This window comes from Narcine bancroftii, chromosome 1 (assembly GCF_036971445.1).
Source record: "Narcine bancroftii isolate sNarBan1 chromosome 1, sNarBan1.hap1, whole genome shotgun sequence".
In the NCBI taxonomy this organism is placed as follows: Eukaryota; Metazoa; Chordata; class Chondrichthyes; order Torpediniformes; family Narcinidae; genus Narcine; species Narcine bancroftii.
Genome location: NC_091469.1, coordinates 213957497 through 213984364, shown reverse-complemented (window position 1 = coordinate 213984364; position 26868 = coordinate 213957497). Strand labels below are relative to the sequence as shown.

Here is a 26868-nt window from a genome sequence, read left to right as displayed (position 1 = left end):
TATGGAGGATTGGTGGTCTACCTCGCCATCAAACATTCCTTCAAATTTGTCTGACAATTCCTTTCTCCATGTTTCCTATGCATACGCTCACCGATTAAATCTTTCTGATTGTTGGGTTTGTACTATAGGCCCTTTGCATGCTGGTACAGGCATTCCCATGATCCCCATTCCTTTCACCCGAAAGGAAGTTGCTGCCTGGAAATATTTTGACCCCCTCCAAAGGCAGAATTTTCATTGATGTTGATCAGCCTGTGCCTGAGGAGGCTCGTTTCTTTAATTTGAGTGATATTTTGGGTATTTTCCGAGGATGGCATATTTCTACCTCCCCTTATAATATCACACCCCCCACTATTTTATTGTTTCCCAATATGTGAAGGGCTCTGTCTGTTTTTGTAAGTTCTCTGCCAAACCTACTAATGCACTGGGATTCAGTGATTGTCTGACATATTCCCTTTTTATTTCCAAGCCCCCTGTGAACAGGACTTATTGGGTTTGTGGGTCTCGCACCTATGCCTGGCTGCCCCTTACCTGGGGTGGTTGCTGCTATTTAGCATATGCCGTCCCCTACCTGCATCATATTTCCCGTTTGCAGGATCATCCCTTGCTTATGCGTATGTCACCTGTCCTTCAGCATAGACATGACCTCTCAGGTGCCGAGATTTTCTTTGGCGCTTTGATCCCAGGTTATGGCGATATTCGCATTTTCCTAGAGGTTCACAAGTTATATGATCTGATGAACTCTATTGCCAACGAGACATCTTTGCCCTTTTGTCTATCAATCAGGACCTTAGTGACCTTAATCATGAACTCTCTGCTGTTAGGACAGTGGCTTTACAGAATCGTATGGCCTTGGATTTTCTGTTAGCAAAACAGGGTGGCACGTGTGCCATTGTCGGTTCTGAATGTTGCTCGTATGTTCTCGATGTATCCACTAATATTTCTGTTATTATTCAGCATGTTTCGAATTCTGTTCGTGAGCTCCAGCGTCTGGGTGTTGTGGCCAACAAGGATAGATTGAGCCTTGGTTGGAATCCTTTTTCATGGTTAGCTGGTACATTTGGGGGGTTGGGCCACACTATTCTCCGTTGGGTGCTCCCTTTATTGCTTGTTTTTGTGATTATTGTAGTTTTGATTTCTCTTTTACGCTCTTTTTGTACTCTTATGCTTGTCAAGTCTCGTGTCTGACAGACTGTGACCAAGGGGTGGAATGTAATGGAATATTCTAACCTGTTTTTTTTAAATTTGCAGCTCTGGGTTCTGCAAGGCTGAAAACCTGCTTGTTTTTAGAATCAGCAGACAAAAGCTAAATTCCACCGAGTGGTCAGAGATGCTGTTATCTGAAGAAAGGACATCTGTGTACCAAGAACATTTAATCTTCCTGCTTGTTTTGGTCACCGACTGTCAGAAGCCTGGCCTTGATACAAAATAAACCATTATATTCAAAGTGATAAGCTGAAAATTGTTATTTGTTAGAAGCCTAGCATGCTAGCTTGCTTGCTTATCTTTCTTGCTGTGCTGGGAATAGGTGCTTGGGTAAGCAGTTTTTGGGTAATATAAGCCATGGTCCCACTCCTGAAGTTTGAGACTCTCCGAGAGGTGACAACATCTCTCAGCAAGAAGAAGAAGAACTTCTGGAGTCCAGCCAACGTCCCGGTCAGGGGAGGTGGAGAAAATGCTACCGGCGCCCTGACAACCTACTACAAGTGTGCAGTCGTTGCCTTGCTTCGGCAGTTGGGACCAGTCCAGGCGTTGATAAGTATAGTTGGGAAAGGCTTGCATATTGTAGTGTGAAATCAGCTTTTGAATTTGTAATAAACATTTGTATAATCTGAACTGCTCTCGGTGTGTGTGTCTATTTTCTTTCGGTAGCTCAAACACTGTGACCAATCTAAAACGAACAAAATGAGAGGTATAAGTTTACCCAAGACATGCGCCTATACTAAAACATTTAATGAAGTTATGGACAAAGAAAAAGAAAATGATAGGTTCTAGTGGTGAACTGTCGGCTTTGACTCCGTTGAATAATAATAATCAACTTATTTCTTTCTCAATACATAATTGAAGTTTATTACATTGGAGATTTAAAGGTGTGGAAAATTTCAGAGATTGTTTTAAAGAAGGTAAATTTTTATCTTTTGATCAGATGAGAGACAGTTATGGTATTGATAAGAATTATTTATTTCTTTATTATCAAATTCGATCTTTGGTAAAGCATGTGTTTGATAGAGATATGATTTTACCTGAAATGACTAAATTTGAGACTTTTCTTATGAAGGTACCAGAGAAGGGTTATTTTTCAGTTATGTATCAAATATTACAGGATGGTATGGACAAAAAGGGTTGGGATAAATCCAAAAGCAAATGGGAAGTGGATATTGGTTTTATTTTTTCCGAGGATGATTGTTTAGATATTTGTTACAATAGTGTAACTAAACTGATAAATGCATGCTATGCAATGCTTAATTATAATTTTAAAAAATCAATGATACTTAACACCTGGAAAACTAGAAAAATATGGTTTTCATGAATCAGATTTGTGTTTTAGATGTGGTAACGCTGTTGGAACATTTTTTCATGTGGTTTGGTCATGTATCTTTTTGGAAGAAAATACAATTGTTTCTGGAATACCTGTATAAGATTACCTTTAGCTCCGACAGTGTTTTTATTGGGTAGTTTGCAACCTCTGAAAGGTCTGGTATTAGATAAATTTTAACTTGCTTTTGTATATTTAGCATTATCTGTAGCTAAAAAATGTATTGCTAGTACGTGGAAAGATACAAATATGATTGATATTAATAGATGGCATAATGAGATGAAATATTGTTTAATAATGGAAAAAATCACATGTTTCGCATGACAATAGTTTTTTTAATTAATAAGTGGTTGCTATATTAAGAATATTTACATTTTGATTTACATTGATTAGATCTTAATATGTATGCTTAATTTTTCTTTAATTTTTTTTCTCTTTATGGCTCTCCTTAGGAGAGTTGGCTGAAAAGGGAGATGGTTTCCTTTTTTTTCTCTTTTTCTTTCTTTTTTTTATATATATATTAAGTATAACGTTCATGTTTAGTTTATTGTTATATATGTTACTTATTATCTGTATTTTGAATGAATAAATAAAGTTAAAAAAAAAATGGAGTGAAGACTGATGCCCATCATGCCACTGGCTGAGTTCACAACTGTCTGAAGCCTTTTCCTTTCCTGTGGATTGGCAACTCCGTGGCAGACAGTGATGTAACCAGTCAGAATACTCTCCGGGGTACACCCCTGTAGAAATTTGCAAGAGTCTTTGGCGAAATACCAGAACCCATCAAACTCCTCACCCAGGATGTTGATAGCCAAGAATCTGAAATTCTAAACCCTTTCCACTCGATGAGGACTGGTTTGCATTCTCTTGATTCCCCCCTAATTAAATTCCTTTGTTTTGCTAAGGTTGATTGCAAGGTTGGACTTGTTGTGACACCACTCAGCAAGCTGAACTATTTCCCTCCTGAACACTTCCTCATTCCTATCTGTAATTCTGCCAATAACTGTGGCATCATCGGCAAAGCTATGGACAGCATTTGAATTGTGCTTAGTGAGTAGAGCAGTGGGGTGCCTATGTTAATTGTCAGTGAGGGGAAGATGTTGTTTCCGATTCGTACTGACTGTGGTCTTCCAATGAGGAATTCAAGAACCAGTTGCAGAGGTGGGGAGGGTGGGGTGCAGACGCTCAGATTTTAGAGCTTGTTGAGCAGCACAAATGGCAAGGATGATGTTGAAAGCTGAGCTATAGTCAATGAAGAGTAGCTGATGTATGTGTTGCTATTGTCTAAGTGATTGAGAGCTGAGTGGAGAGCTAGCGATATTGCATCTGCTGTCGAGCAATTGTGACAATAGGCAAATTGCAGTGGGGCCAGATATATACTTCGGTATGAGTTAATTCTGGCCATGACCACCCTCTCAAATCATTTCATTGCAGTTAATGTGAGTGCTATTGGGCAATAGTCTTTGACGAAGCTCACTCCATTGCTCTGGGGCACTGGTATGATTGATGTTCTTTTGAAGCAGGTAGAGAGGGCATGGTGTGATGGCATAGGGAGAAGATTTGGGAAAACACCTACCGCTGGCAGAACTATTCAAAACCCGCTTTAAAGTTTTAAATTATCTTTCGAAAGTTTCAAAAATACTGTTGAAGTATCCTAGAAGCAGCTACGAAGAAAACAACAGGTCAACCAGCAATGAAAATGACTACTAAACAGTTAACAAGTGCTGAAGAATTTGGGCCTACCTTTGAAGTGGAGCTTCCAGAGTCGATTCCTCCTCATCCCCGTCCACAGCACCAGTCCTCCAGTAGGATCCAATCTACACCGGCGCTGACTTCACGAAGTGCTGAGGAAGTTGGCGCTGGCACCCAACGACGTCTTCCTCTGGACAAGAGGAATAATCATGCATGCGCGTTATACTGAGTGCGGCCCAGGCTGTGGGGGGACCTGACCTCTCTCAGTCCAGTGACCCTGGACTGGCGGGAGGAGGGTTCCGCACCCATAGTTGAGCTGAAGCGACTTCAGTATCAACGGAGGAGGAGGAAGCAGCCACAGGAAGAAGAAATGGAGAAGAAATGGGACTGGAAGAAGAAGAAGACCAAGGTATGGAGGAGCAGGAAACTGTTATATACAAGGGTAGGCCCATGGTTAAGCAGGCTTTAAAGTTTAAGTCTGATTCTCATCATTCAGATTCAACTTTACATATTAACTTATGCAGATGGAGAATTTGGCAATTCAGATGGGTCAAGGGTTTTCATCTGTGAAGGAACAGCTTGCTGATACGAAGGGGGAAATATCCTCTATTAAATTGGACATGGCTAAATGCTTGAAAGTGGTGGATAAGGTCAAGGATAAATTTAAGGAAATTGAAGAAGAATTTATTGATTGTAAAGATGATGTGGAACAATGTAAAGAAAAGATAGGACAGATGGAGGATTCCTTTACTGGCTGGGAAATTCAGAAAAGTGATTTGTTGAAGAAAATCAAAGGCAGAGAAATAATGTTAAGATTGTTGGTCTTCTAGAGGATTTTGAAGGTCCGGACCTGATTCATTTTTTTAAGAAGTGGAATCCCAAGGTTTTGGGAACAGAATATTGTACAAATGGTCTGGAACTGGACATAGAAATATAGAAACATAGAAGATAGGAGCAGGAGTAGGTCATTTGGCCCTTCGAGCCTGCTCCGCCATTCAATGAGATCATGACTGATCTTAAAGTTCAGTATCCCGTCCCCGCCTTCTCTCCGTAACCCCTAATTCCCTTATACTGAAGAAATATATCTAATTCCTTCTTAAATATATTCAATGAACCTGCATCTATTGCTCTCTGTGGCAATGAATTCCACAGATTCACCACCCTCTGGGTAAAGAAATTCCTCCTCATCTCAGTTCTAAATGGTTTACCTATTATCCTCGCACTATGGCCCCGGGTTCTGGACTCCCCTACCATTGGAAACATCCCTTCCGCATCCATTCTGTCCAGTCTTGTCAGAATTTTATATATCTTTATGAGATCCCCTCTCAATCTTCTAAACTCCAGTGAGTACAATCCCAAATTGCGCAATCTTTCCTCATAAGTTATTCCTGCCATTCCAGGTATCAGCCTGGTGAATCGCCCTTGCACTCCCTCCATTACAAGAACATCCTTCTTCAGATAAGGTGACCAAAACTGCACAAAATACTCCAGGTGTGGTCTCACCAAGGCTCTGTACAGCTGCAGTAAGGTATCCTTATTCCTATACTCAAACCCTCTTGATATGAAGGCCAACATACCATTTGCCTTTTTAACTGCCTGCTGTAACTGCATGCTCGCCTTCAGTGACTGGTGCACAAGAACCCTTAGGTCTCTCTGCATTTCCCCATCTCCCAATCTATTGCCATTCAAATAGTAATTTGCCCTCCGGTTTGTATTACCAAAAGTGGATAACCTCACATTTATCCACATTGTAGTGCATTTGTCATGTATCTGCCCAGTCCCCTAATTTATCCAAATCACACTGGAACTTCCTGACCCCCTCTTCCGTGCACACAACCCCTCCTAGCTTAGTGTCATCTGCAAATTTGGAGATATTACATCCAATCCCCTCATCTAGATCATTAATGTAAATTGTGAACAGCTGGGGTCCCAGTACAGATCCCTGTGGCACCCCACTGGTCACCGCCTGCCGTTTATCCCAATTCTCTGTTTTCTATCTGCCAGCCAGTTCTCAATCCACATCAATACCTTGCCCCCAATCCCATGAGTCTTGATTTTACATGCCAGTCGTTTATGTGGGACCTTATCAAAGGCCTTTGGAAATACAGGTACACCACATCCACTGGCTCTCCCCCATCTATTTTACCTGTCACCATCTCAAAGAATTCCAATAGATTTGTCAAGCATGATTTACCTTTTGTAAATCCATGTTGACTCTGTCCGATCCCTTCTCTGCTAGTCATATGCTCCGCCATTACATCCTTAATAATGGATTCCATCATTTTGCCCACTACTGATGTAAGGCTCACCGGCCTATAATTCCCCACTTTTCTCTACCCTCCTTTTTAAATAGTGGGGTAACATTAGCTACCCTCCAATCCATGAGTACTGATCCTGAGTCTATCGAAATCTGGAAAATAATTCTTAAAGCATCTGCTATCTGAATGTCCACTTCTTTAAGTACCCTAGGATGTAGATTATCAAACCCCTGGGATTTATCGGCCTTCAATCCCTTCAATTTCCCCAAAACCATGTCCTTAGAGATACTGATTTCTTTCAGCTCCTCCCTTGCATTAGTCTCTATGTTTAGCCAAATTAAATTCTTTACAACATTTAATAACTGCTTGACTCAAATCAGCGTTAAAAAAAGACTATTATTTTTAACTACTAAAGGACCCCGATTACTTCTTGCATTTTGATCAGCAAGTCTTAAAATCAACCCTCAATCTTGATAATGCAGACATCTAATAAACATAGAATGTGGAGCTTGACTAGGAAGAGATTCCCTTCTTATTGCTCAGTAAGCTCTGTCCAGTTCCAGACCATTTGTACAATATTCTGTTCCAGAAACCTCAGGAATCCACTTCTTAAAAAAATGAATCGGGTCCGGACCTTCAAAATCTTCCAGAAGACAAACAATCTTAACATTATTTCTCTGCCTTTGATTCTCCAAAGCCTCAATTTTCTTCAACAAATCACTTTTCTGAATTTCCCAGCCAGTAAATGAATCCTCCATCTGTCCTATCTTTTCTTTACATTGTTCAACATCATTTTTACAATCAATAAATTCTTCTTCAATCTCCTTAAATTCATCCTTGACCTTATCCACCACTTTCAAGCATTTAGCCATGTCCAATTTAATAGAGGATATTTCCCCCTTCGTATCAGCAAACTGTTCCTTCACAGATGAAAACCCTTGACCCATCTGAATTGCCAAATTCTCCATCTGCATAAGTTAATATGTAAAGTTGAATCTGAATGATGAGAATCAGACTTAAACTTTAAAGCCTGCTTAACCATGGGCCTACCCTTGTATATAACAGTTTCCTGCTCCTCCATACCTTGGTCTTCTTCTTCTTCCAGTCCCATTTCTTCTCCATTTCTTCTTCCTGTGGCTGCTTCCTCCTCCTCCGTTGATACTGAAGTCGCTTCAGCTCAACTATGGGTGCGGAACCCTCCTCCCGCCAGTCCAGGGTCACTGGACTGAGAGAGGTCAGGTCCCCCCACAGCCTGGGCCGCACTCAGTATAACGCGCATGCATGATTATTCTTCTTGTCCAGAGGAGGTCGTCGTTGGGTGCCAGCGCCAACTTCCTCAGCACTTCGTGAAGTCAGCGCCGGTGTAGATTGGATCCTATTGGAGGACTGGTGATGTGGACGGGGATGAGGAGGAATCGACTCTGGAGGCTCCACTTCAAAGGTAGGCCCAAATTCTTCAGCACTTGTTAACTGTTTAGTAGTCATTTTCATTGCTGGTTGACCTGTTGTTTTCTTCGTAGCTGCTTCTAGGATACTTCAACAGTATTTTTGAAACTTTCGAAAGATAATTTAAAACTTTAAAGCGGGTTTTGAATAGTTCTGCCAGCGGGATGTGTTTTCCCACATCTTCTCCCTCTGCCATCACACCATGCCCTCTCTACCTGCTTCAAAAGAACATCAATCATGCCAGTGACCCAGAGCAATGGAGTGAGCTTCGTCAAAGACTATTGCCCAATAGCACTCACATTAACTGCAATGAAATGATTTGAGAGGGTGGTCATGGCCAGAATTAACTCATACCAAAGTATATATCTGGCCCCACTGCAATTTGCCTACTGTCACAATTGCTCGACAGCAGATGCAATATCGCTAGCTCTCCACTCAGCTCTCAATCACTTAGACAATAGCAACACATACATCAGCTACTCTTCATTGACTATAGCTCAGCTTTCAACATCATCCTTGCCATTTGTGCTGCTCAACAAGCTCTAAAATCTGAGCGTCGGCACCCTACCCTCCCCACCTCTGCAACTGGTTCTTGAATTCCTCATTGGAAGACCACAGTCAGTATGAATTGGAAACAACATCTTCCCCTCACTGACAATTAACACAGGCACCCCACTGCTCTACTCATTAACACAATTCAAATGCTGTCCACAGCTTTGCCGATGATGCCACAGTTATTGGCAGAATCACAGATAGGAATGAGGAAGTGTTCAGGAGGGAAATAGTTCAGCTTGCTGAGTGGTGAAACAACAAGTCCAACCTTGCATTCAACCTTAGCAAAACAAAGGAATTTAATTAGGGGGGAATCAAGAGAATGCAAACCAGTCCTCATCGAGTGGAAAGGGTTTAGAATTTCAGATTCTTGGCTATCAACATCCTGGGTGAGGAGTTTGATGGGTTCTGGTATTTCACCAAAGACTCTTGCAAATTTCTACAGGGGTGTACCCCGGAGAGTATTCTGACTGGTTACATCACTGTCTGCCACGGAGTTGCCAATCCACAGGAAAGGAAAAGGCTTCAGACAGTTGTGAACTCAGCCAGTGGCATGATGGGCATCAGTCTTTATTTCATTGAGGACATCTACAAGAGCAGTGTCTTCAGAAAGTAGTCTCTATCCTCAAGGACCCTCACCAAGCCAAGCAATGCCCTCTTCACACAGCTACAATTGGGAAGGAGGAACAGGAGTCTGAAGACGAACACACAGTGACTCAAGGGCAGCTTCTTTCCCTCTGTCATCAGATTTTTGAAGGGACAATGAACAACAATCAGAATCAGAATTTATCGTCACAAACAAGTCACAAAATTCATTGTTTTCTGGCAGCATCACAGTGCCGACATTCATTTTTAAAATGAATTTTATTTAATTGTTTGCATCATTACAGAAAAAAATGAATAAAACATTAATCAAATATCCATAGCCCAATGATGCAAAAACAATACTTTTATATTTTTCTACTCATCCCCTCCCATCCAAAAGTAAAAAAAAGGAAAGAAAAGAAAGACCTACCATTTTATATACAATAATATTAGCATAGACAATCATAATAGTTATCAAAAATTACTAATTAAGATAAGTGGATAAGATTGAAGAGGTTGACGGAAAATTATCCACAAAAGGTTTCCAAATACTATCAAACTTTTCAACTTGATTCCTTAAACTATACGTAATTTTTCCCAAAGGTCTACAGTTTTGCATCTTATTATAGCATCTACTTATTAACACTTCTCTATCGTCTTTCCATGATGTCGCTAGACATTTCTTTGCAGTTGCTATTGCAATACTTTAAAGTTTTTCTTAGTATTTGTCCAATTTCAATTTTATATCCTTTTCATAATTATCTCCAACTATATTATCTGCTGCCTTTCTATTTTTAATAATACCAGTTTGATCTAAATTTATTAATTTTGGCAAAAATTCAACTAGCCTATTAGCTAACAATTTCAGTTCAATTTTAGGGTCTGTATTCAATAATGGTATAGGTCTATATGAAGAAGTCTATAAACAATCTTTCCCTTTTTTTGGAATTACTCCACCCCTTAATGCTGTTTTAAAAGATTCAGGTAGATCATAAATCTCTTTGATTTGACCCAATACCTCCATCAATATAGGTATTAATAGCTCCTTATAATCTTTATAAATTTCTGGTGGGAAACCATCTTCACCTGGTGCCTTATTATTTTGTAGAGAAATTAAGGTCTTATAAGCTTATTTTTCTAAAATATTCTCAGGCACCATGGGCACTTGCCTTCTGGAGAGCTGCAGGATCCTTCTTCGAGGTTGGTTGTGGTGCTCTCTTAGCAAGAATCAGACACACACAAGGTAAAGACTGTACAGCAGGCTTTAATCCACAAAGACTTCCACAGAGCCAGGCTGGCTGTAGCTGCAGTAAATCTGAGTGAGCTTTTGGAGGCCGGCACAGACTTATATCCTGGAGGGTGATTGACACCCAACCGTGTGGGGCTTGATCCCTTCAGGCCGACTGATTGATAGCCGGCCAGGTGTTGTCCTGTCCCCTTACACTCCTGCATACACAGGTGTTTTCCCCTGCAGTAAGCCGGTGGTGTACCACCACATTGGCCTCTCTTCTTTAGCAGCTTGTTTCTCTTGTTCAAGCTCTTGAAAAGTAACAGTTAGTTTATCTTTCTTAGGAGGCATTGTTTATTTCTCTAAAACCTTCCTATACCTTCCGCTTCTATTTTCTTTCAGTCAGTTCAGGCTTCTTAAAACTTTTTAAAAACTTTTTCAGAGAGAGCATGGAATTCAAGTGTAATACCCCCCACCCCACAACCCTCCCCCCCACCCACACAAAGTGCAAACATTGATATCAACCACCTTATAGCAATAAATAAATAAAAATAGCACTGCACAAAAAGTAAGGGGTATCTTTGGTTCATTGATTATTCAGGAATCTGTGGATGGTACAATGTACCGGACAATAAACTCATGATCTGATCGCAGCTCCTATGTTCTTCCACACACCCTTTTCATCCTTCCAATCCCTAAGTTCACGATCCACTCCATGATTTCTATGAGAAAAGATGTGATTTGTCTTACTTGTAAGGTGCGGTCATAAATTTGATGACTACAGCAGAGCACTCCTATTGACAAACATGAAGCTGATTTGGTTGCTTATGGCGTTCTGCTCCTTGCATAGATTCAAAGCGGGGAAGGTGCTGATCTGGTCTGCTGAGGGAAGCCACTGGATTAACTTAAAATACATTATCCACAAACTGCTGGCGAGAGGCCATGATGTTACGGTGGCCGTTCATTCAGCGACTGTTTACATCAACTTGACTGAACCCTCACTGATAAAGTATGAAGTGATTCAAGTGCCATTCACTCGAGAAAGGTTTGACAATTTTATGAATACTCTTCTGGACTTCTGGGTCTACGAGAAACCACAACTATCCCATTGGAGTTCATACAGAAGGTTCTCTGAAATCGTAGAGGACATGAAAGTGTTGAACAAACAGCATTGTGATGGGCTATTCAGGAACAGGACGCTGATGCAGAAGCTGCGAGACAGCAGGTTTGAAGTGGTGCTGATCGACCCTATGTTTCCCTGTGGGGACCTCCTGGCGCTGAAGCTGGGGGTGCCTTTCATCCTCACTCTGCGATTCACCCCAGCCTTCACTGCAGAGAGACTCTGTGGACAGTTGCCAGCTCCCCCTTCCTATGTACCGGCCACTCTGTCAGAGCTTTCCAATGACATGTCCTTTACTGAGAGAATTCAAAATGTTCTTTACATGATCATGTACGATTGGGTAATAAAACAGATGTGGCGTCACTGGGACTCCTATTACAGCGAAGTTTTAGGTAAGGTTTACCTAGTGTTAAATAGATCGAACATAAACTTGAAAATGAACATGTAGGTATTAAAATCTGTAATATGTTGAATAGACAGGGTACTGAGATGCGGTGTCTAAGGGACAGAGTTAGGGAACGAGCTGCAGCTCGGACAGGGAAGTGGTTGCATAGGGACCATGGGAGGAGGGGCAGTGGGTTACTGTTAGGAAGAGGAAAGGGAGGGGTCAGGTTCATGTGCATCTGAGTCTGAAATCCTCAGAAATTGGTATTCCACCTTGAGTACTGAGGAGGGGGAGAGTCAGACTATGGTGGGCAGAGGTGTGGTGTCAACCTCTGTGCCCCAGAAAGGTAAGGATAAAAGGAAAAGGGCGAGAGTCATAGGGGACTTAATGGTTAGGAGGACAGACAGAAATTTTTGTGGACACGATAAGGAAAACCAGATGGTGGTTTGCCTCCCTGGTGCCAGGGTCCAAGATGTGACTATGCGTGTTCAGAACATCCTAAAAGGAGCCTGAGGTCGTGGTACATGTTGGTACCAATGATGTTGGAAGGAAGGAGGAAGTGGTCATGCAGAATGAGTATAGGGAGTTTGGTAGGGAGCTTAAAAGGAGGACCATGAAGGGTGTAATCTCTGGACTGCTTCCTGTGCCACGTGACAATGAGGGCAGAAATAGAATCAGGTGGAGGTTAAACATGCAGTTAAAGGGGTGGAGTGAGAGACAGGGTTTCAAGTTCTTGGACCACTGGGACCTATACCGTAATGATAGGTTACATCTTAATCCCATTTGCTAGGGCTGTCTGGGGGTGGGGGGGGGGGGTGGTGTGGGTTAAACTAGTATGGTGGGGGACAGGGTTTCAAGTTCGGCAAGACAGCAGGGAGAGGGTTTGTAGGCTAAAGAAAGAGGTATGTTTAAATAATTTGAGGGTGGAACTGCAGGAAGTAAAAAGATGTTGTAGTGACAATTGTGAGAATGGTAGAGAGGAGGATAGGCAGAAGGTAGGATGTAGGAGATTCCTGAGATGTATTTATCTTAATGCGAGAGATGTGGATTGACACGTGGCATTATGATGTTGTGGCCATTAGCGATACGTGGTTGAAGGAAGTTTGTGACTGGCAGTTAAATATTCGAGGATTTTGCTGCTTTAGATGTGACAGAGTTGGTGGAGTAAGAGGGGGAGTTGTGGCATTACTTGTCAGGGAAGATATTACAGCAGTGCTGAGGCAAGATAGACTGGAGGTCTCATCGAGGGAGGCAGTGTGTGTAGAACTGAAAAATAAGAAGGATGAGGTTACTATTATAGGGGTATATTATAGGCCCTCCAAATGGGGAAAGTGAACTAGAAGAGCAAATGTGCAAGGAAATAGCTGAGATGTGCAATAGGAATAGGGTGGTGTTGGTTGGGGATTTCAATTTTCCAAACATAGATTGTGAAACGCAGTCAGTAAGAGGGCAGGATGGCTTAGTATTTATGCATTGTGTTCAGGATTGCTTTTTGCAGCAATATGTTGAGACACCCACTAGAGGGAGAGCAGTGTTAGATCTGTTATTTGGGAATGAAATGGGGCAGGTGACGGAGGTGAGCGTTGGAGCGAAATTCAGATCCAGTGATCACGGGTCCATTAGCTTTAGCTAATGATGGAAAGGGAGAGGTCAGGTCTGAGGTTGAAGGTCTTTGAGTGGGAGAGGGTCAGATTTGGAGAAATGAGAAGGGATTTGCAGAGAGTTGTGTGGGCTGATCTTTTAGCTGGAAAGGATGTAGAGGAAATTTGGAGGGCATTTAGGGGTGAGATTTTGAGAGTACATGATTTCTATATTCCAGTCAGCCTGAAAGGGAAAACCAAAGGTTCGAGGGACCCGTGGTTTTCTGGTAAAATTAAGAAATTAGTTTGGGAAAAGAGGGAGGCCTATACTAAATATAAAAAACAAGGGATTGAGGAGATGTATGATTGTTACTTAGATTGCAGGAAGTACCTTAAGAGGGAAATTAGAAAGGCAAAATAAAAGTATGAGGAATCCACAGCTAATAAGGTGAAGGTGAATCCTAAGGGTTTTTACAGATATGTGAACAGTAAAAGGTGGGTTAAGGATAGAATAGATTCACTGGATGATGGGACTGGGGGTGACCTATGTAAGGAACCATATGAAATGGGAGAAATATTGAACAATTTTTTCTCCTCTGAATTCACGAGGGAAAGGACCATTGGGCTATATGAGATAAGAGAGGCAAAGGGCTTAGTTATTGAGAGGATAGGGATTAGTAAAGCGAGGGTTTTGGAGCTTCTACGGTCAATAAAGGTGGATAAGTCTCCTGGTCCTGATGGGATTTTCCCCAGGACTTTAAGGGAGGCCAGTGAAAAAATACTGGGGACACTGACAGTGATTTTTCAGAGAGGGTTGCGAACATAGTTCCGTTGTTTAAAAAAGGCATTAGTTGTAGGCCAAGTAATTATTGACCAGTAAGATTGACTTTGGTGATGGAGAAGGTTATGGAGTGTATTCTACGAGATAGTATATATGCACATCTGGATAGACAGGGAATGATTAGGGGCACCCAGTATGGGTTTGTAAAAAGAAAGTCATGTTTGATGAACCTTGTTGAGTTTTTTGAGGAAGTGACAAAAAAAAAGTGAATGAAGGTAGAGCGGTGGATGTGATCTATTTGGATTTTAGTAAGGCTTTTGATAAAGTTCCGCATGGAAGATTAATAAGGAAGGTTCAGTCACGAGGAATTAGTGGAGAGATTGTGACATGCATTCAGAGGTGGCTAGGAGATAGACAGCAGAGAGTCATGGTGGACAACAGTCTGTCAGGTTGGAAGCCTGTGACAAGCGGGCTGCCTCAGGGATTGGTGCTGGATCCCTTGTTGTTTATCATTTATATTAATGATTTAGAGGAGGGTGTGGTTAACTGGATAAGCAAATATTCGGATGATAGTGAGGAAGGTTTCTTGGATTACAGAAGGATTTGGTTTGTTTGGAAGAGTGGGCTGAAAGATGGCAGATGGAATTCAATGTAGACAAGTGCAAGGTGCTGCATTTCGGTAAAAATAACCAGGATAGGACATATGCAGTTAAGGGGAGGGCATTGAGGCAAGCAGAGGAACAGAGGGACCTGTGGGTTATGGGACAGAATTCCGTGAGGATTCCCTTGTAGACAAGGTGGTTAAGAAGGCATATGGTATGCTGGCCTTCATAAATCATAGAATAGAGTATAGGAGCTGGGAAGTGATGCTGTGGCTGTTTAAGGCATTGGTGAGGCCAAGGTTTGGAGTACTGTGCTCAGTTCTGCTCTCCAAATTATAGAAAGGATATAGATAAGGTGGAGAGTGTTCAAAGGAGGTTTACAAGGATGTTGCCTGGCTTACAGCATCTGGATTACAGGGAGAGATTAAGGAGATTGGAACTTTATTCATTGGAACGTAGAAGGCTGAGAGGAGACTTGATAGATGTATTTAAAATTATGAAAGGAATAGATAGACTAGACATGAGTAGATGCTTTCCCCTGAGGGCAGAAGAGGTTGGAAAAAGAGGACATGAGTTAAGGGTAAGGGGGAAAAACTTTAGGAGAAATATTAGAGGATGCTTTTTCACTCAGCGAGTGGTGGCAGAATGGAATGATCTTCCAAAAGAGATAGTCGTGGCAGGGTCCCTTCTGTCATTTAAGAGAAGGTTGGATGTGTACATGGAGATGAGGGGATTGGAGGGTTATGGGCAGAGAGTGGGAGGGTAGAGTTAGTGGAGTTGTTCAATTTAACCGGTGCGGACTTGAAGGGCCGACATGACCTGTTTCCGTGCCGTAAACTGTTATATGGTTATATGGTTATTTTCATGCATATCTTTCACTATATCCCCTCAGTCAAGGCCAATTTTAATTTTTAAAACATTTAAATTTAGGCATACAGAACGGTAACAGGCCCTTTTGCCCCACTAGCCCAATTACACCCAAATGACCTGTGCCCTCCTGGTACACCTCCCTCATGTTAAGAAACTAATTAAATAAGCCTTTTCCATTTTGAATGCATCTGTGCAGGTACGTAAAATGCCATAAATAAACAAGAGATTTGTGTCAGCATAAATTCAAAATTAAAGAAGAAACATTAATGAAATCACAAGAATAAGAGAATGTGGGTTGAAGGTGAAATACTCAAAGGAAACATCAGGGGAAAGTTCTTCATACTGAGAGTTGCAAGAGTGTGGCATGAGCTGCAGGCTCCATATTAAACTCTGAAAAATTAGAACAGGTACATGGATAGGAGGGGTATGGAGGGATTTGTTCTGGGTGCAGGTCAATAAGGCAAGGCAGAATTATAGTTCCATACAGAGAAGTTGGGCTGAAGTATTTCTGTGCTGTTGTGGCAAAGCAAATTCTTGTAGTGTTGAACCTGCCCTGCTTGTCGTGCGTGGTCAGCGGGACAGCCGTGGCAAGGATGGCGTCGCGTGACCATCTCTTCTGGATGAAGCTGGAAAGTCGCATACGCGCTTGTGTCATCAGGATGCAACCGTCAGGACATAAGGGTGGGACTGAGATGGGGCGAGATTCAAATTAAAGCAGTTATGATACCAGAGCTCACAGTCTGTTGTTTCAGTCTCTTCGCTTCGCTGCGCTCGCTCACAACCCGCTGCATTGGTGACCCCTGGCGAGTCTCCATGTCCTGAAGACTCAAAACAATGGAACAAGCAGCTGTAGGTGCTGTTGCATGGAAGCTGCCAACTTCCTCGATAATCAGGCCCCACACTTGGTTCGGCCAATCAGAGGCCCAGTTCCAGATCAAACAGATAACCTCCGATTCGACGAGATACATCTACATCGTCAGCTCGCTCGACCAGGAAGCCGCCTCTCGAGTCAATTAACTCACTTAAGCACAGCTGGAGGAAGGTAAATACATGGGTCTGAAAAACCTCCTCATTAGCATGCATAGCCTCTCACAACACAAATGAGCAGCCTGGATCCTGAGCTTCTATGGCCTAGGTTATAGAACCCCCCTCTGCCCAAATGGACAAGATGCTCATGCTGGCAGAAGGGCACAAGCCCTGCCTCATGTTCAAGCAAGCTTCCTTTGAACAGATGCCCGAGGATATAAGACTCCTCTTGGCTGACACGGACTTCAGCGACCCCCGCAAAGTTGCAGCAGGGGCAGATGTTCTCTACTGTTGTAAATGCGAAGCCGTAGACTCCGTCAACTGTGTTTTGCGGCCACCACCGAGGACAATGCCCAAATCTAGTCCAACATGTGAGCAGGCCCCACCCCATCAAAGGACGGAGAGGCCCAATCCCAAATGGTGTTTCTATCACCAACATTTGGGGGACCTCTGCCCGCAGAAGACGTCATCCATGTTTGTTCCTGGGAAATGATGTGGCCAGCCGCCATTAGTGGCTGCAGTGGCTGGCCAACCAAATAGCCTTCTCAATGTCTGGCACAGCATCTCAGGCCGCAAGTTTCTAGTGGACAAGGGAGTAATTTGATAGATCGGTAAATTCTTTACTTGTGTATTATCAACTCAGTGTTGATAAGGGATATTTATGGCAAAGAGATGAGTTTACCTAAGCTAACGAAATTTGAATCTTTGATTTCCTTTATGCCAAAGAAAGGTTTTATTTCAAATATGTATCGAATGTTACAGGAAAGTATGGAAAAAGCAAATTTGGAGAAATCTAGAAATAAATGGGAACGTGATTTAATGTATATCTCAAGAGGATTGGGAGGTTATGTGTTATGCAGGGTTAACTAAATTGACTAATGTAAGATATGGTTTGGTTAATTATAATTGTTTGCATCAGTTATATTTGACTCCTGAGAAATTGAAAAAAAATATGGATTTAGTAATTCGCATTCTTGTTTTAGATATGGATTAAGTACTGGAACCTTTTTGCATGCAGTTTGGTCCTGTGATAAGGTACAACCATTTTGGGAAAAAAATTAGGTTGGTTTTGGAGAAATTGTTTAAAATTAAATTACCATTAGATCCAGTGATTTTTTTTTGTTGGGTTACCCAGTTTCTTTTACTGGATTGGGGTTGGATAAACTTTAAATTGCAGTTGTTTGTCTGGTGTTATCTGTGGCATGAAAATGTGTAGCAATTACTTGGAAAGATAATGTAGAGATTAATATAGTACGTTGGCATAATGAAGTGAGATCTTGTGTATACATATATATATATGGAGAAAATAACATACAATTTACATGATAATTACTCTTTTTTTAAAAAAATGTTGTCATCTTATTTAGAATATATGTGTTTGGAAATATCTTAAAACATTGTATATGTTTTATGATTTTTTTTTGGTTCTCCTTATGGGGACTGGCTGAGGAGGAGGGAGAGAGGGTGGTTTATTATATTGTATTTAGAACGCTTCCACCAGCGTTGTCTCCGCTCCATCCTCAACATCCATTGGAGCGCTTACATCCCTAACGTCGAAGTACTCGAGATGGCAGAGGTCGACAGCATCGAGTCCACGCTGCTGAAGATCCAGCTGCGCTGGATGGGTCACGTCTCCAGAATGGAGGACCATCGCCTTCCCAAGATCGTGTTATATGGCGAGCTCTCCACTGGCCACCGTGACAGAGGTGCACCAAAGAAAAGGTACAAGGACTGCCTAAAGAAATCTCTTGGTGCCTGCCACATTGACCACCGCCAGTGGGCTGATAACGCCTCAAACCGTGCATCTTGGCGCCTCACAGTTTGGCGGGCAGCAACCTCCTTTGAAGAAGACCGCAGAGCCCACCTCACTGACAAAAGGCAAAGGAGGAAAAACCCAACACCCAACCCCAACCAACTAATTTTCCCCTGCAACCGCTGCAATCGTGTCTGCCTGTCCCGCATCGGACTTGTCAGCCACAAACGAGCCTGCAGCTGACGTGGACTTTTTACCCCCTCCATAAATCTTCGTCCGCGAAGCCAAGCCAAAGAAGAATTTAGAATATATGGGTTTGGAAATATCTTAAAATATTGTATATGTTTTATGACTTTTTTTGGCTCTCCTTACGGGGACTGGCTGAGGAGGAGGGAGAAAGGGGGGTTTATTATACTGTATAAAAATCTTTTTCCTATTGTTATTGATTTTACGTTGTTTGATAAGTTTTTTTAAATAAAGTTTTTAAAAAAAAAGTTCCTGGTGGACACGGGGGCAAAGATTAGTGTCAAACTGCCTTGGTGCTCGAGATAAGCACTAGACCCCACGGTCCTTCCCATCAGACTTCCAATATGACTGCCATCCGAACCTTTGGATAAAGGCTTATTCCTGTACGCTTCAGTGACAGCACGTTCCAATGGTCCTTCACTCTTGATTCGGTGTACAAACCCCTGTTTGATGCAGATTTCCTCTGGGCCCACTCCCTACACATCGATCTCCAGGGCAAGTGCCTAGTCCACACTCAGACTTGCCACACGGTGCCCCTCGGCAGATCAAACAAACCGTACACTCAGTTTGCTTCCGTGGAGTCCAAGCACGACCAAAACGGCCAACTCCTTACAGACTTTCCCTCCGTCCTGAGCTCACAGTTCATGGCAGCCATGCTCAAACATGGCGTCCAATATCGTATCGCTACCACTGGTCCACCATGGCATTCACGTACCCACCGCCTGGCCCCAGACAAACAGGAGCTGGGCATTGTCTATCGTTTTGATAGCCCATGGGCCTCATCCCTCCACTTGGTGCCTAAGTCCAATGGCAACTGGAGATCCTGTGGTGTTTACAATGTCACAACGATGAAATGACACCGGACCACTACCTAATTCTCCATATCCAGGATTTCACAGCAAATCTTCACAGCACAAAATTTTTCTCCAATGTCAACTTAATTCGGGGATAACATCAGATTCCCGTACACCCAGATGATGTCCAAAAGACCACTATCATCACCCTGTTCAGCCTCTTCGAGTTCCTACGCATGCCATTAGGTTTAAAAACTACAGTGCAGACCTTTCAGTGCCTCATGGACGAATTCAGAAGAGACTTGCCTTTCCTTTTCATCTATCTTGACGACATCCTGGTAGACTGCAGTTCGCTTGCAGAACACATGACGCCCCTTCATCAGCTGTTCACTTGCCTTGCACAGTATGGCCTCACCGTTAATCCAGAGAAGTGCCAGTTTGGCTTCACGGAGATAGACTTTTTGGGCCACAAGATCACCCCAGCTGGTGCTACCACCCCTTTATCAGACAAAGTTGATGCCATCCGGCAGTTCACCAAACCAATGACACTGAAAAGCCTTCAGAAATTTGTGGGCATGGTGAATTTCTACAACAGGTTCATTCCTGCAGCGGGTAAGGTTATGCACTCTCTCTTCACATTAATGCCGGGCTTGTGGAAGGAGTTTGAATGGACAGAGGAGGCACACAGACTAAAGAATCCCTGGCCCACACTACGATACTGGTTCACCCATGGATAGATGTACCGACAATCCTCACTGTCGACACATCCAACACGGCCATGGTTGCTGTCCTGAAACAGTTCATTGATGACTCATGGCAACTCATCGTTTTCTTCAGTCAACACCTGCAATCACCTGAATTGAAGTAGAGTGCATTTGACAGAGAACTATTCGCCCTCCACCTGGCACCACTTCTGATACCTCCTTGAAGGTCGCCTCTTCACAGTCTACACCAACCACAAGCCACTTACTTTTACCTTTGCAAAGTCCTCCGACCTGTGGTCGGATAATTAGTTGTAGCCACTAAAGGGAATGGGTGATGAGGGTGGGGCTTAAATGGAGCAACCGCTGTGGGTGCAGCCAGCCAAGGATTTTATGAGGCTTTGGCTTAGCAGGCTTCCACAAACAGAGGTAGTAGGACAACCTTTTTGAGCAAATAAAACATTCAACAAGGAGGCACAGGAAAGAATAAGTTTTACTAATTTTTTTCTCTGTTTCATAGACAGCCAGGGGAGGTTCATGCTCCCCTTGCAGAATGTGGGTCATCAGGGAAGGCAACAGTATCCTTGGTGGCTTAATCTTTGAGAAGTGCATCTGTTACAAGCCCAGAGGACCCCAAAACCCAGCAGCAACAGAAATTCACCAAGACAAATGGTTACTTAAACAAAAACCGCTTTTAATGATCTTTAAACATGAAAACACGATCAAACTATAATTTATTACTATTAACTAATCGAACATAACTTATCCCCCTTCTAATTTGAAGTACATGTGTATGTAATGTAAGTTCAGTAAAGTTCTTTGATTCACAGTCTCACTTCTCAATTCTCCAAGTTCACTGGTTGTGGGCAATTCTTATACTGTGCACAGAATTTAACATTTATAAAGTTCACCGGGCTTTGGTGCTTAAAAGGTAAATAGTGACATCTCAGCAAGCTTCTTGTCAGTTTTCAGAGAGAGATTTGTTGTTCGCTGAACACCCACAATTGATTCCTTGTAACCAGCCACTTCAGTGTCTTGCTAAAGAAACTTGCCCCATCAGGGTTCCCAGGTGATAACCACTTTCTTTCAGGTCACCACGGAATTCCTTTTTGTTTCTCTTGTTTCATGTGAAACATTAGGCAGCCAGTCCTCTCCTCTCGTATGAACCACAAGGGCTTTGACCAGGCTGAACTAAGCACTCACAACCCATCTTCCCAATGGGGTTTTTCCACAAGCTTTCCAGCTTGTCCTGTTCCAGTCCCAGCTGGTGCTGCTGACTGTCGAACTGCAGAACTGAATTCTCCCTCCACCTCTCTCACCCAGAGCTCTCATCCAAACTCCTCCTCTGATCTCCTTCAACAGTTGTTTTTCAAAACAACAATCCATTAGTAAAGTCTCTTGGGCACTCCCCAAAGTTTTTGCAAAGGCCCCGCAGGATCCACCCTGTCTGGCTTGAGCAGAGCTCCAGTATTTTAAATGAGATCTGTTTTTAAGTGTTAATGTGTGATCTACACTAAGTAAAAACCTGCCCCAATTTATCTCCACAAAACATATCTATGGACAATACAAACTCAACATAATCTGTCACTCATTTAACATCAGATTGTAACAAACTATGCAAGGGAATTGCCCCTGGGGCGTAATCACACCTCGGAGGCACAAGGAAGGTAGACAAGAGAGAAAGGTCAGTGCAGTATATTTATGTGGCTGTTCCCTTCGATAACACCTGTACCTTTTTGGATATTGTTGAGCGGGATGACCTACCAGGTTGAAATCTGCAGGTCATTCTTGAGGTTGAATTCTCTGGGAAAACATTATTTTTGTTCCGAATGGTGCATTATGCTAAATTTAAACATTATTAATTCACATCCGATGGATTTTTAAACAGAGAAATTATAAGGAATAATACGTGATATCTGAAGTTCTGCATGTTGGTGGATTAAATTGGGACAGGTGTTTGACCAGGTTCACAGCCCACAGACAGTCACCCCAGCAATGGAAACATTCTGCCCAATTCGTTGGCTGGATGTTAATATTGACGTGAACCAAAAGAATTCAAGTACCTGAGGTCCAGTCCGGGATTTTTTAATTCCTTTTCCCTTTCGTGCCAAGATGAGCTTTGATTTCTGTACTAACTTATGTTGCGGCAACAGGAACTGGAGTGATTAAGGGGGTGGGGGTGGGTGGGGTCAGAGTCTGGGCTGGTGGGAGCCATGCAGCTCAGATGTCTGCTGGTAGCGATCCTCTCCCTGCCCTGTGTCGGTGCAGGGAAGGTGCTGATCTGGTCCGCCGATGCAAGCCACTGGATTAATTTAAAATCCATTATCCACAAACTGATAGAGAGGGGCCACAACGTCACGGTGGCCGTTCGGTCAGCGACACCTTTCATCAACTTTTCGGAACCCTCACCGATAACTTTCGAAATATTTCAAGTCCCATTTACCGCGAAGATGTATAATGATGTACTGATGGCAAATCTGGACTTCTGGCTCTACGAGAAACCACAACTATCCCACTGGAGTTCATACAGAAGGTTCTCTGCAGTGGTGGGGGAGATGGAAAAACTCAGCAAAGAGCAATGTGATGGGCTACTCAGGAACAGGACACTGATGCAGAAGCTGCGAGCCAGCAGGTTTGAAGTGGTGCTGATCGACCCTGTGTTTCCCTGTGGGGACCTCCTGGCGCTGAAGCTGGGGGTGCCTTTCATCTTCACTCTGCGATTCACCCCAGCCTTCACAGCAGAGAGACTCTGTGGACAGTTGCCAGCTCCCCCTTCCTATGTACCGGCCACTCTGTCAGAGCTTTCCAATGACATGACCTTTACTGAGAGAATTCAAAATGTTCTTTACACGATCATGTACGATTGGATAATGAAACAGATGTGGCGTCACTGGGACTCCTATTACAGTGAAGTTTTAGGTAAGGTTTCTTCTTTGGCTTGGCTTCGCGGACGAAGATTTATGGAGGGGGTAAAAAGTCCACGTCAGCTGCAGGCTCGGTAAGGTTTACCTAGTGTTAAATGGATCGAACATAAACTTGGTATTAAAATCAGTTGAATAGATCATGTCATTTTCATAGGTGCCCTTCATCATATCCCCTGAGACAGGAATCATGTTGAGAAACTCATCCAAATAATCCTTTTCCATTTTGAATACCTTAGTGCAGGTGCATAAAATGCTGTAAATAAACAAGAGATTTATGTCAGGATAAATGAGAAATTAAAGAACAAACTTCAATGAATATGCAAGAATAAGAATGTGGATTAAGGGTGAAATACTTAAAGGGAACATCAGGTGGAACCTCTTTACGCTGAGAGTGGCGAGACGATGGAATGAGAAGTGGTCACTGCAAGCTCCATTGTCACATTTTAGAAAAAAATTGGTCGGGTACATAAATGGGAGGGGCATGGAGGGTTATGTTCTGGGTGCAGGTCGATAAGGCAAGGTAGAATAAGAATTCTGCACAGACAAGATGGGCTGAAGGGACTATTTCTGTACTGTCGTGTTTCTTGGCGGGAATTGCAAGAGCGGGAATTGGAATGAGAAGAGGAGCATTTAAAAAAAAGCACTGGAAAATCTTGTTCAAATTTCTCCATTGGCTAATTAGCTGGAGCCACTAAAGAGCTTCACTGGAGTGACCATTGTGGTAGTGGCCAGTGTGAGAGTGGCACTTTGACGCTTTGCGTTGAGAAGCCTCGATGACTGGTGGTGCAGGAGTTGGGGTAAGTACAACCTTGTCGCGGAACAAAGGGATCTGCAAGGAACCCCAGGTAAGGATAGGTTAATCCCATGTATTTTTCTCTATTTAGGAATGGCAACCAGCAGGGCCATGCTTCTCTGGCAGAATGTGGATTGTCGGGGAAGCTAACATCATCCCTGAACACTTCATCTCTGAGAGGTGCATCCATCTGCAGGCCCTAACAAACCATTGGGGAATTGGAGCTGGTGTTGGATGAATTCTAGATCAATCGGGAGGACGATAGGGAGGAGTTACAGGGACACAATCACACCAAGGAGGCAGGAGGAAGGTAGATGGGTGGCAGGAGAGGGAAAGGGAACAGACAGGCAGTGTAGGATTCTCCTGTGGCGGTTACCTTCAGTAGTACATATCCCATTTCAATCTTTTCAATCTTCTTCAGCATGATGCTGAACCAAGCCATGAAAAACCTCAACAATGAAGACGCTGTTTACATCCGGTACCGCACGGATGGCAGTCTCTTCAATCTGAGGCACCTGCAAGCTCACACCAAGACACAAGAGAAACTTGTCCGTGAACTACTCTTTGCAGATGATGCTGCTTTAATTGCGCATTCAGAGCCAGCTCTTCAGTGCTTGACGTCCTGTTTTGCGGAAACTGCCAAAATGTTTGGCCTGGAAGTCAGCCTAAAGAAAACGGAGGTCCTCCATCAGCCAGCTCCCCACCATGACTACCAGCCCCCCCACATCTCCATCGGGCACACAAAACTCAAAATGGTCAACCAGTTTACCTATCTCGGCTGCACCATTTCATCAGATGCAAGGATCGACAACGAGATAGACAACAGACTCGCCAAGGCAAATAGCGCCTTTGGAAGACTACACAAAAGAGTCTGGAAAAACAACCAACTGAAAAACCTCACAAAGATAAGCGTATACAGAGCCGTTGTCATACCCACACTCCTGTTCGGCTCCGAATCATGGGTCCTCTACCGGCATCACCTACGGCTCCTAGAACGCTTCCACCAGCGTTGTCTCCACTCCATCCTCAACATCCATTGGAGCGCTTTCATCCCTAACGTCGAAGTACTCGAGATGGCAGAGGTCGACAGCATCGAGTCCACGCTGCTGAAGATCCAGCTGCGCTGGATGGGTCACGTCTCCAGAATGGAGGACCATCGCCTTCCCAAGATCGTATTATATGGCGAGCTCTCCACTGGCCACCGTGACAGAGGTGCACCAAAGAAAAGGTACAAGTACTGCCTAAAGAAATCTCTTGGTGCCTGCCACATTGACCACCGCCAGTGGGCTGATATCTCCTCAAACCGTGCATCTTGGCGCCTCACAGTTTGGCGGGCAGCAACCTCCTTTGAAGAAGACCGCAGAGCCCACCTCACTGACAAAAGGCAAAGGAGGAAAAACCCAACACCCAACCCCAACCAACCAATTTTCCCCTGCAACCGCTGCAACCGTGTCTGCCTGACCCGCATCGGACTTGTCAGCCACAATCGAGCCTGCAGCTGACGTGGACATTTACCCCCTCCATAAATCTTCGTCCGCGAAGCCAAGCCAAAAAAAAAGACATATCCCATTATGGATACTGTTGATGGGGATGATCTTCCTGGCAGTCAGGTCTCTCGCATAGAGTCTGGCCCTGTGATTGAGATAGAGAGGGAGGAGAGGGAGCAAGCAGCACTGAGAGGGGATTCCATAGAAAGGGGAACAGATAGAGGTTCTGTGGTAGGCTTTGAGATTCCCGGATGGTATGCTGCCTCCCAGGTACCAGGGTCTTGGGATATTTCAGATAGAGTTCATGGCATTCTCAAGAGGGAGGGTGAGAAGCCAGATGTAGGGACCAATGATGCAGGTTGGAAGGCTGATGAGTTCCTGCAAGGAGAGTTTAGAGTGGTTAGGTCTGAAGTTGAAGGACAAGATCACCAGGGTTTTGATGCACCATCAATTGCACAAAGACTGAAGTGATCGAAACTGAAGGCTTTTGTTAGCAAGTGATGGACAGCATCCCTGTGTTAGTCACTCACACTGACCCAGTCTCAAACTGGGGGCAGGCTTGTGGCAAGACAGCCTTTATGGGGAAGAAAGGGGAGGAGTCATGAGCTGGCCAGTGAGAGCAGGGTCAACCAGGAAAGGACATGTAAGTCACATATGACAAATATGTACAATAGTGGTTTCACCACATTCACCCACTCTTTTTAAAAAATCCCACGGTGTGTGATATGGTCAGCTGTCCCTCATAAGTTCAGTCTGTCTGGCAGTCTTCTTTGGCATTGTGACCAGTGAGACCCCATCCAGGGGCCTGCTGTGGTCTCTGTCAGTTTCAGCTGATCCATCCCTATAGGCTCTCAGGGGTACTTGGCTGAGCTGGGGGGTAGGGTGTGTGTGTCAACTGTCAGGTTGGCAAAGGTGGTAGGGGTTGGGAAGTTGGGGCCTGGAGAGCTAAGTGGGTGTGTGCCTGTTGGCTGGTTGTGGAGGGGAAGAGTCCAGATTTCTCTGTGTGTGCCAGGTCCTGGATAGATACCATGTCCTTGCACCCATCTGGGTATGCCATGTAGGCATACTGTGTGTTCGTATGGAGCAGCTGGATCCTCTTGACCAGAGGGTCAGACTTGTGTGTCCACACGTGTCTGTGGAGTAGGACCAGCCCGGTAATTAGCAGCCAGGTAAGTAAGGTGGTTCCTGACAATGATCTCCTGGGGAATGTAAAGAGTTTCTCATGAGGTGTTCCAATTGTGGCTAGAGACAGGAGAGACCGGGTAGCAAGGAGCGCCTCTGAGAGAACCTCTTGCCAGTGGGGGACAAGGAGTCCTTTGGACTTTAAGGCCAGTAGTACTGCCATCTTGACCCTGCCGTTTTCCCACTCTATCTGGCCATTCCCTTTAGGGTTATAGTTGGTGGTCCGACTAGAGGCAATGCCCTTGGATAGCAAATATTGATGCAGCTCGTCACTCATGAAGAACAAACTCCTGTCACTGTGGATGTAGCAGGGGTATCTGTAGAGGGTGA

At 43.7% G+C, this 26868-nt stretch overlaps 1 protein-coding gene across 3 annotated transcripts in view; it reads left to right on the top strand.

Annotated features, from left to right (window-relative positions):
* Positions 1–11072: 11072 nt before the first annotated feature.
* Positions 11073–26868, top strand: part of LOC138739008 (UDP-glucuronosyltransferase 2A1-like) — a 79098-nt gene continuing 63302 nt past the window's right edge. Inside the window, exons 1-2 of one of the 3 annotated variants that reach the window (XM_069890348.1) lie at positions 11073–11799; positions 22426–23071. In XM_069890348.1, the coding sequence (XP_069746449.1) occupies positions 11101–11799; positions 22426–23071 (1345 nt within the window). In that variant the 5' untranslated portion in view covers positions 11073–11100. Of the gene's footprint in view, positions 11807–22425; positions 23072–26868 lie in introns of all 3 variants that reach the window. The other 2 variants (XM_069890339.1, XM_069890330.1) reach the window with 2 other exon arrangements.